The 11,673-nt window shown below is 41.0% G+C and overlaps 1 protein-coding gene across 4 annotated transcripts in view; it reads right to left on the reverse strand.

Annotated features, from left to right (window-relative positions):
• Positions 1-11,093, reverse strand: part of kansl2 (KAT8 regulatory NSL complex subunit 2) — a 34,492-nt gene extending 23,399 nt beyond the window's left edge. For all 4 annotated transcript variants that reach the window (XM_060937514.1, XM_060937515.1, XM_060937517.1 and 1 more), the window contains exons 1-3: positions 11,024-11,093; positions 10,338-10,596; positions 1,067-1,242 (exon numbers count right to left, since the gene is read on the reverse strand). In XM_060937514.1, the coding sequence (XP_060793497.1) occupies positions 1,067-1,242; positions 10,338-10,588 (427 nt within the window). In that variant the 5' untranslated portion in view covers positions 10,589-10,596; positions 11,024-11,093. The remainder of the gene's footprint in view (positions 1-1,066; positions 1,243-10,337; positions 10,597-11,023) is intronic.
• Between the last annotated feature and the right edge of the window lie 580 nt (positions 11,094-11,673).

An 11,673-nucleotide genomic window follows, 5' to 3' on the forward strand; every position in this document is an offset into this window, starting at 1 on the left:
TCCGCTCGTAGCCAAAAGGATGGGGCTAGTTTGTGCAGTACAAAGAACTAAACAGCTTTGAAACATTACTTTTTGATTGTTTCTTATTTTCCCGTTATTTTAAATTTAAGGGAAATTATTTCACCAAACACCACTAAATAAAAACTCTCAAAAACAGTTTAAGCAAACCCTTGAAAAACACTTGGAAAAAAAAGTGTATATGTGGTACAGACTCCAAACTTGTGGTCATTATCTCCAAACTTCTTAATATCTAGAACCTGTTTATTAATTAATACGCATTTTGAAAAATTATTTAATTTCAAGGCCTCCCCCACTGCTTTCTGTCGCCCTGACTACGTCACAGTCACTGTTGCGCTGATTGGTCAGAGCATTGGCCTATACGCACAGAGACAGTTTGAAAGACAGCGGTTTGTTCCTCCTACCCGCTTCGGAAATGTCTACGGATCGAGGCCAGACTAAATATTCACATTTAGTCTGGCTTGCCAGGCTATACGTTTCGTGGACTGTAATGGCATTTGCTTATATACAGAATTTACTTTGATGAAATTATAATCAGACACTCCAACACCCCCCCCCCAAAAAAAACTTCGGATCTGCACGATTCAGCCGTGAAAAAGGCAGCATCCACCAAAAGGCGCGCCGTTTGCATCCCTGTTTTCTAAACCTGATCGCAAACCACAGTATTTTCATGCATGACCGAATACAACAGAGAAAAACTTTTACAACCTAATGGAAAATTTATTGGCTGGAGACTCATTTACATGCCTCAAGGCTGTTGCGCGTCTAAAATATATGACCAATAACGAATGCAAAACCACACCCATTTCCCCTACAGACAAAAAAAAAAAAAAAAGGCCTTAGGATGAGACACACTTGACAGGAAATATTACCAAAGCATTCGTGCAAACGTAAGTAGGATTACTTCGACTTTCATAAACACTCTGTGGTATCCAATCGAGCCCACAAAAAGATACAGAATGTTTAAACTGCATCAATGTTTACACACACTGCTAAGGTGTTGTGAGAAATTTGAAAGTGGTAAAAAGTAATCTGGAAAATTGCCTGCCTAGAATGCGGCTCGCTTCACTGCGGCCGTCTTGGCTGAGAGCTCCCAACTCCGTCCTGTTGTAGCCACTGAGCTGAGACAGCAGGACCTCAGGGGATGGTCCACAGGAGGCCTTGCGCATCTGTGCCTGCAGAGCCAAAGCATTCCTGTGTGCATGTTCAGCACAAAATGCAACTCTAAAAGGAGCAGGGGAAAAAAATAACACAATGTGTATTCTTGTCTATGCAATACATTAATCACCAACTACAATTGTAGTCCTTCATGTGATTAATAATGTGAAGGCGACAGGCATAACTACATGCAAGTATGCTGACAATTTATTCACTATGGCCATCACGCTCTCAAAGTAGGATTTAGGTCCTTAAAGAATAACCAGGCAGCCGACAGTTTTCTAATTTTGGTACAGTGGTGGAAATTACAACCCACCGGACCAAAATAAGGCCGGACCAGCAGACATTCACCGATAATTTTCACATTTGTCCGTCTGTATAGAGATGAAAGTGGAGCAAAGAGAAAAATCCTGAACTTTTGAAAGTCAAACTAAGATTTTTTTTTTTTTTTTGGGGGGGGAATCCCCCGAAAAAATTTTAATAACACGCAAAACCCTGCATTCCTGTGCATTTTAGTACTCATTTTCACTAAGTTATAACTTAAGCCTTTTTCTTTCATGTACATTAATGATTAACATGTCAAAAATATCAAATTTAATTCCCCTAGTTAATGAGTAATTTTCAGGAGTGCATTTAGAAAACGTGGTGATTTTCCTGCTACACACTTCATCACTTTGGAAAAAAAAAAAAAAAATCAGACAGTTGATGGTAAACTCAGCAAAATCCCAAAACAGTCCTGTTAAAAAGTAAAGGTCTGTTAGAGTTTCTAAAGCTTTCAGGTTTCAGCGTTGGGGACATTGAGCCTCGTTTATCAATCTTTTAGTAGAGTTGTGCATTTGCAGAAGCTAAAGGGAACTAAACATTTCCAATTCATATTTATGTGAGTTGAAGCAAATTGTCTACATTAGCTCGGATTGTCTGTAAATTTAAACACCAATGAATACCAAATCTCTCATGTAAATCAGGGGCGTAGCTAGGATTTTTCATGTGTGCACGCGCGCGTGTCACACACTGACTGGCAGCCTGAGTACATTTTGTAACCAAAAAATAATTACCATTGCTAGTTTTAGGTAGCTTAGAAACTGGCTCTTCCATTATTGCTGTTTCTTCCACGTTTTCTTCATGTTGTGTTCTAGAAACGGCACTAAAACTTCGCTTTGAAACCACAAAATGCAACTTTGATGGAAAAAAAATATACATATAAATTGTTGACCTCTCTTCACGTCGAAAGGAGGAGGAAAGTTTTGCTTGTTTTGACATGGCGAATTATTAACACAAGAGGAAACACTCGTAATTTGCGACTAAAAGGACTGCAGCTCCACTGGCAGCTTGAACATGCTTTCTAGTGCGATTGTGTTGCGCTTGCGCAGAACGGTGTCAGTCCTGCACGCCGTAGCTCGTGCACCTGAAGGCACGCCTTGGGCGTGCACGCCAAACGAGCTCCAGCACAAGCGCCGTTAACAAAGAACACCTGTCTTTAATCAATGAACTATGTTTGGGCTATTTAAGGACTGCGCCCACACAAGGACGATGCAAAGTATCACGCCGTGTCTAGGAACGCGAAAAATAAAATTTCTCCATTCAGAAAACCGGAGATTTTCAAGAAGTTTGTCAAATATCCAGATTTCTGGGTAAATCTGGAAGCCTTTCATCTATAGTCCGTATCTCATAAGCATCTGGATGGCCCATGAAAAATTGTAAAGATATGGGTCTAATCTACTTCCATTTTTCTTCCAAATGTTACACTGGGCGAATACATTATGCTGTAATACGGCCTGTGAAACGGGGGCCCCCACGGGCCCAACTTTAAAAAATTCATAACTGCCAACGAAGAGTCTAGCCCCATCAAAATTTACAGGCACCTCCCTCTCCCCAAACGCTTTCGAACCAGCCCAGGCACAGCCCGGTACAACCCTGCCTCGGCTGGTTATTCGCCCCGAAACCCCTGCGCGAGCACTGCTCACTGAAAACTTTAATATGAGCCCTGGCTCAAGCCAGCCTTTAAAAATTCATAACTCCGCCACCTATGGTCCTAGCCCTGCCAAACTTCACATCCCTGTAGCTGGAGCCAATCCCAGGTGTTGCTGAACCAAATGAGGATGGGGGAAAAAAAAAAAAAAACCTCAAAAAAAGTAAATTATGGAATCCAAAAAGAATTTGATGGTAAGAAGGCCTCTTTATTTTTCAAGAATTATTATTATAGCATTTTTAACAAATTGCTACTGTCATTTCACTGGTTTGTTTACATTCTTAGCAGAAATTGTGTCGAAAGTTTTTTTTTCAAAAAAAGTTATTGAATTTGCAAAAAATAAAAATGCTCCGTTTCTTAAAATCCAGTGAACGTGGATAGAATAAAACAATTATTCCACTCAATCTCGTCACTCATGGCTCATAGCCAACTCCATGCCTCGTCAGCAATCAGCTCATGTATGATTTGATTTTGCGGACTAACTTATAAAATGAATATGGAGTTGAGTCTAGAAAATCGTGTGCGCTGATTGGTCGAGAACTTCGAACTATTTCTCGACAATCACCTCGAGCAACTCAGCAATATGGCAGCCAATAGCTTCGTCACTAAGTGAGACAAATTATGAAAGAAAATGTTCCTAAAAGCACTAAAGATGCTATGAAGTTTGGTCTCAAACTACTCAAAGGCAAGGTAGAATTGTGATTTACGAGGGGCGTTCAATAAGTAATACCCCGACTCACTTCCCATAGCAGTAGAGCAATGAAACTTGGCGCAGTTATTAGTCTCTCTACATAGGAACCACCCAGAGTTATGCATTTCTCCCATTGTTTGATGCAGCTCTGGAGACTGTTTTTGTAGAACACCCCAGGTTGGTCCTCCAACCACGACGTGACTTCAAAAATCAAGGCTGCATCATCTGGGAAACGCTTTCCTTTCAAAAACAACTTCATGGCTGGGAAGAGGTGAAAGTCAGAGGGTGCAAGGTCAGGAGAGTAGGGAGGATGGGGGAGGATTTCATAGCCACACTCCCGTGCTTCTGATCTGGCGACAAGCGAGTTGTGAACCGGAGCGTTGTCCTGCAGAAGGAGGATACCTTTGCTGATCTTGCCCCGCCTCTTGATTTTGATAGCTTCTCTTAATTTCCTTAAAAGTGAAGCATAATAGGCTCCTGTAATTGTGGTACCCATTGCCAGGAAATCTGTCATCACTACTCCGTCCTGGTCCCACAAGACTGTGAGCATGACCTTGCCAGTGGAGGGCTGCACCCTTGCCTTCTTTGGAGGTGGTGAGTCCAAGTGCTTCCACTGCATTGACTGGGCTTTGGTCTCTGGATCATAGTGATGGACCCAGGTTTCATCCTGTGTAATCAGTCTTTTGAAAAACTTTGACTCATCTTCTTGGCACATCTCCAAATTCATCCTCGAGCACTCGACGCGTTCTCGCTTCTGGAAAGGTGTGAGCAACCTGGGAATCCATCTGGCAGACACCTTATGCATATGCAAATGGTCATGAATGATAGTTTCCACAGACCCTGTACTAATCTTGACCTCTTGGGCTATTTGGCGAATAGTAATGCGCCGATCTTCCAAAATGGCAGCCTCAACTTGACGGACATCAATGGCAGAAGGGGGGTGGCCAGGTCTGGGAGCTGTTTCCACAGACTTCCGGCCATGTTTGAATTCACGATGCCAGCGTTTTACAAGGTCATATGATGGGGCATTATCACCACAGGTTTCTTTCATTTCATCAAAAGTCTCCTGTGGTGTGCGTCCTTTCAAATACAAAAACCGGATCACTGCGCAACACTCAACGGGCTCCATTTCACACCTGACTCAGTTCAAACACGTGTAAATCAGAAACCACAATTAGTTCAGAGCTGTAATTTGCCACATAACCCATAGAGATATAAATCATTGCACATGCAAAATTTCAGCGAGATCAGACAACTGGAAGTGGGTCAGGGGCATTACTTATTGAACGCCCCTCGTATTTTATCAATTTCAAAACAAAAGTATTTTATTTGACTCGGCATAGACAAGTGACAAGTCTGCTGCGCATGCTGCTTTTAGAGAATTAAAAAAAAATTTTTTTTTAAATACTTCAAAATAATGACCGGTGCATTTATACTAAACCAATTATCTGCCTCAGGCTCAGTGAATAGCCTCAACTTCGTCTCGGTTATTATTCCAACATTCATTTTTGCTATCTGACAACCTGTGTCATTCACGCACACTAAAGTTTGTGTGCTATTTACTGAGCGTGTTTATGTTCGGTGTATTAGTTGAACAGTGGTTTAGCACGAGACTTTGAGCGCAGTGGCTAATGTTGTATGTTTGACTAACGCATAGAGGTTTGCGCTCTTGGTTGAGCAGAGCAAGGTGTACATGTGACTGCATGGGTTCCCTCCCACTTCAAAGACATGCAGATCAGATGCTATACTTACGTTCAAGAGAAATAAAACGTATCAGCACCCATCAGACTCTCTGCTGTTGTTCTTAACACCAAAGGCTGATACAGTGTTGGTAAATAATCCCATATTTTTAAAACACAAATTAAAAACAAGTGCTGGATAAAAACCCATCTATCTTGCGCAAATAAAACCACAAAATTTCATTGTCTGGTGATCAAGTGTTTATGAGATACGTTGCCTTGCACTTATGATCAGGTTCCCTGTAGTGGTACATGTACATCATTCGTATGTATGGACATCATATGGTCACAAAAGCCATCAAAAATCAGGTCCATGCGTTACTATATCCTCCTGGGAACAAAGGAAGGGGAAAAAAAAAAAAAAAAGTGTCTCAATTTCTCTTTTGTTGTGATTTCCTTACTAGGAATTTCCCAGCAACACTCCTAGTCATATATCAATGGAAAGCCCAGGATGTACTCTTTACAAGACACCAGGATTCAAGTGAATAGCTTGAAAGAGTAAAGCCTCGGTCACAACCGGCCGTACGTGCTCTTACGGCCGGTCTACGCGCAAAAAATGCACGGAGGGCGCGCGTGACGTGCTGATTTTCGAGCCGTAGACCGGCCGCAGAGGTTCTTTGTCATGTCAAACAAACTCTACGGGCGCTTACGGTTTTTTCAGGTTGCAAGACAAACTTACGGCCAACGTGTGTCTTTCTCCACGAACAAAAAAAAAAAAAAAACCACACAACACACGCAGCGATTTGTGAAACGCCAAAAATCGCACGGCCAAAAAGTCGTACGTCCGGTTGTGACCTAGGCTTAAGAGGGTGTGCAGTAAAACAAAATGTCAACTACAGAGGACACAAGTCTATGGGTTGGTTCTCAGGAGGATATTCTCTTAACTATGGAGCGCTGCTCCACTAAATTCAAGTTCAAAGTGTTGATTGTCATATGCACAGTAAGGGTAGTATCTCACTGGGCTGCGACAGCCTGCGACTAGTTGGAGACAATTGCGATAAAATATGCAAGTTGGAGACAATTTTCACTTGGAATCACACTGAGGCCACACCAATTTAATTAGTTGGTTCTCGGGTTTTTTCAGGAAAAATATGAAGCGAGCAGGCGAAATAAAAAAAAAAAAAAAAAAATGCTCTGATGGTAAAGTTAGCAGTGGAAATAGACCAAACAATACAGGCAAACCAGTAAACAGAATTTTAACACACCTATCAAAGATTTTACGCTTCTGTTTGCTGAATATCCTAACAATCACAAACACAGGCTTTGCAGGACTCCCCTCCACAGGCATGTTTCTTCCACAAGTCTTTATCGAAAGTGAAGGGGCGATTTGATTGGTTTTCGATGTCACGTGACCTTTTCTGCTGGCGGGAGATTGATTTCGATTTTTTTTTGCATTTTCTTCAAGCGGCGATTCCGAGAACCAACTAATTTAATTGGTGTTGCCTGAATTGATATTTGCATATTTATTGCAATTGTGTCTCCAACTAGTTGCAGGCTGTCGCAGCCCAGTGAGATACTGGCTGAACTCGCACTTTGTCGCACGGAAACTGACTTGAAAAGGGTTCGTAACGGCTTTGCGACACCAGCGACGCATCTGCGGCCATTTTGAGAGAAACTGTGTCGCACAAGTTTTTTGAACACGTTTAAAATTTCAGCGACGAAAGAGCGACACTTTGCGACTCATGCGAGGAAACTGAGAAGCCCCGCGAATGTTTCAAGACACTTCTGAAACTCTCTCGCGAATGACGCTCGCAATTTGTCGCAGCCCAGTGAGACACTGGCTTAAGAGGGTGTGCACGTAAAACAAAATGCCAACTACAGAGGACACAAGTCTATGGGTTGGTTCTCAGGAGGATCTTCTCTTAACTATGGGAGTGCTGCTCCACTAAATTCAAGCTCAGTGTTGATTGTCATATGCACAGTAAGGACATGTCCTCCTGCACAATGAAATTCTTAGTTTCCACCATGAATGCCAATTAAACAAACAGAAGAAATAATGCAAAGTAAAGGCAATATGAAAGCAAAAATCAAAAAAAAGTATAGTACAAATAAAGGTAAATGTAGTGCAAAAATAAGGTAACGATTGGACATAGCACAGGTAACCCAGGCTGATTATTTGTATAAGAGGTATGTACTGTATACAAATTAATAAAAAAAAAAACACACACGTCCAAATTTCACAAATAAAGCTTAGATTGCCAAAAAAAAAAAAAAGTTTACTTACCGTTTCATGCACGTATTTGGTCATTTTAAGCGTATTTTGGCCATTTTGGGGTACCCCATACTCTTCTGTTTAGGTAACAAAAGTATGGGGTACCCCAAAATGGCTACAATGTGTGTACTTACTGTTTCGTGCACGTATTTGGTCATTTTAAGCATATTTTAGCCATTTTTGGGATACCCCAAAATGGCTACAATACATGTACTTACCATTTCATGCATGCATTTGGTCATTTTAAGCGTATTTTAGCCATTTTTGGGTACCCCATACTCTGTTACCTACAGAAGAGTATGGGATACCCAAAAATGGCTACAGTACGCTTAAAATGACTAAATGTGTGCACGAAACAGTAAGTGCACTTGTTTTCTTGCAATCCAAGTTTTATTTGTGAAATCTGGACAACCGTTTTTTTTTAATATTAATTTGTATACAGTACATACATCTTATACAAATAGTCAGCCTGGGTTACCTGTGGACGTAGCCAGCGCTCGAAACTAACAGTGTCCCGATGTCCCGGGGACCATAAAAAATGTCATCGGGACACAAAATTATCATATCTGGGACAATCCCGGGACAATGGAAAAAAATAGATCTAGAAAAAAAAGTTCTACATTAATATTATTTACAAAGCCGTAACACATACGTAGACATTCACCTAATTTGTCAATTTTAATTTTAAAACGTTAACAGCGAAAAATACATAGTAGCTACACTTTCGATGCACTTGCATCCGTAGGCTACAGAGCAGCGCATTCTGTTCTAGAATCTTCGGCCGGTGTCCGCATTACATGGACTTGGAATGGAATTGCTACCGCACACGCTGCGCCGACTCTTGCCAGAACAAAAATGCTGAAGTGGTTGAAGCGGACCGACCGCGGGGAAGAAACTGAAAGCCCAGACATAACGTCTCCGGGACCTTCAGGATCCAAAGTGTCATCGCCTGGTCTGCAGGCAACGCGAGCAACTGAATGAACTGAATGAACACTGTTAGACACGTTATAAAATACAACAGGAATGATGTGGATGATATTGACGGAAGATACCGTTCAACAGAATAAGTGAGTTTTCTTGGTGTCTTTCTAGTTCAGAAAGTTTAGTCAGTCAGCAGCACAACTAGGCTCGGACCTGGCAGGTCCGTGTATCATCGTTTTCCAGATTGAATGGAATACTTGAATGATCGGATGATACACGGACCCTGCCACTATGCTGATGTTGCTAACGTTTGCACCCGGCAGCGAAAGTTCATAAAAATGGATAACGGTAATGGATAACGGAAAGTTCATAAAAATGGATAACGGTAATGGATAACGGAAAGTTCATAAAAATGGATAACGGTAATGGATAACGGAAAGTTCATAAAAATGGATAACGGTAATGGATAACGGAAAGTTCATAAAAATGGATAACGGTAATGGATAACGGAAAGTTCATAAAAATGGATAACGGTAATGGATAACGGAAAGTTCATAAAATGGATAACGGAAAGTTCATAAAAATGGATAACGGTAATGGATAACGGAAAGTTCATAAAATGGATAACGGAAAGTTCATAAAATGGATAACGGTAATGGTGAAAATTACAAGTTGGCCTTATAAGTGCCAACAGATATTCAAGGTATAAGTAGATGAAATGAACATAAAAGGGGTCTTATTTTCAACTAAAGTGTACTGCAGATGTAGGGAGTTGAAACATTTTCTGAATGAGCTAGTTGGCCCCTTTAAATAAACGGGTATCTATTCATACAGTGAGATCGCCAAAGTTTAATAAACTGAAAATGCAATAACTGTAATTTTGAAGTAGATGATGTATTGGACATGTGTCGCTTGTGTCTTGTGACTTATTGTAAAAATGATATAAAGGGTTCAAAATTGCATAGTTACAAATATAATAGTAACTTCATATGATAATATTAACCACTGGTTATTTCAGAGAGGAAAAAAATGGGGACACTATTGCTTCCATTCGGGACAATACAACACAGAATTCGGGACCACTGGGGGACACAAAGAAAAAAAGTTAATTTCGAGCCCTGGACGTAGCAGCAAAAAGGCCAGTCTTAACAGCAGCTAGTTTGTTTATACTGCTTATTTCATGTTTACCTGCTATACCTCAAGTGCCCTTGACTGTTTGGTTACTTGAACCAATTTGTGTGTGTGTGTGTGTGTGTGTGTATATATATATGAGTGTTTAGTCTACAGCTAGTCCATATCTAGTGTTTATACTGTTTATATTGTCTGAGTGTTTAGTCTGTGTGTAGTTCTTATCTAGTGTTTACACTGTTTATATTGTCTGAGTGTTTAGTCTATGTCTAGTTCCTATCTAGAGTGTTTATACTGTTTATATTGTTGTTTGTTTCAATTATTCTATTTTTATTTATTGCATTGCCTGTTTGCACCGTGGGTCAGAGAGGACTGAAAGTTCATCTGTGCTGCATGTCAAGCATGTATAGCATATTTGACAATAAAGTTGACTTGACTTAATGTGCAAACTATATATATAAAAAAAAAAAAACCTGTTGGAGGTGTTGAACAATTATTTACCCTTCCTTCTTATCTGGTTTTGGTGCAGCACTGGGACAGCGCTTGCCGTTCTTACTGGAGACATAGCTGCACTGCCTGTATGGCGCGTTCTTGTCCTCCAGGATGTGCCGGATGCAGAAGTCCCAGCCGTCTACGCGAGGCTGAGTGCACGCTCTTTGCGTGAACGCGCACGACTGGGGCTCGTGGGCGCGCGCGGCCTGCGAAGCTCGACCCCTGCTGGAAGGCAGCACGTGGATCCGAATCCGGTTCATCTGGACTACTGTTGAGGAAGAATAAAAAAAAAAAAAACCAGTACAGATGCAGCTCCATTTGAGATCCCTGTGTTGCTTAATATTTTATTCAACATGGATTATTAAAGCTAAAAAACAAAAATTAGTTACTTTCCACACAGTTCGCCAGCCCTAATAAAATGCAAAACAACTTAAAATATTTTTATTTCGCCACTTTATAGTTACAACACGGTTTATTCAGCACATTTCGAATGTTCTCGAACTCGCGCCGATTTCCGCAGAACGTCACGTAAAGGTCGGCCATCTTTGAATCGCTACTGAGGTTAGCAAACGAGCTAAAACTACGCAAAAGGGGCAAATACGATACAGTATTCATAAAATAAGCTACAATTGTTAATATCCAAATTTAAATATTATATTTTAGGATCCTAGACCAAATAATATGAGCAAACTCACCAATATTTAACACTACAGCCACTGACTCAGAAGCTGCGTTACCTCCAACCGCCGAACCACCAATTGAGTGTCTGCCTGCTAAAGCTCACCGTATAAGTCCCGCCCACTCTCCTCATCCGACCCGCCTATGCTTTATCCGGATTGGTTCACCACCCTTCCGTTAGTCGTATAATTGGGCAAAATGTATATAGTTTATTCTTTCTGGATTGGCTGTTGCACCGATCAGTCTTACAAAATAAATAAAATGTAAGTTTAAAGCGAAGGTTTTTTTTAAATACTTTTTTTTAAATGCCACAGTGCATCGTGAATTATTTCCCAACAAACATTCTTGTAAAAAGTCGTTCTCTTAGAGCAGGGGTGTCAAACCTGATCCATAAAGGGCCGTGTGGCTGCAGGTTTTCATTCCAGCCATGCAGCAGCACCCTGATTTGGCTTATTCAATCAACTGACACACCCACCCTTTAATCAAGGGTGGGTGTGGCTGCAAGTATTTGACTGTGTGAAGACAGTTCAGTTGATTGAATGAGCCAAGTCAGGTGTGCTGCTGCATGGCTGGAATGAAAACCTGCAGCCACAAGGCCCTTTATGGATCAGGTTTGACACCCCTGTCTTAGAGCGTCTTCCTAATGAAATATTTTAATTATAACTTA

Source organism: Neoarius graeffei, chromosome 13, assembly GCF_027579695.1.
Source record: "Neoarius graeffei isolate fNeoGra1 chromosome 13, fNeoGra1.pri, whole genome shotgun sequence".
In the NCBI taxonomy this organism is placed as follows: domain Eukaryota; kingdom Metazoa; phylum Chordata; class Actinopteri; order Siluriformes; family Ariidae; genus Neoarius; species Neoarius graeffei.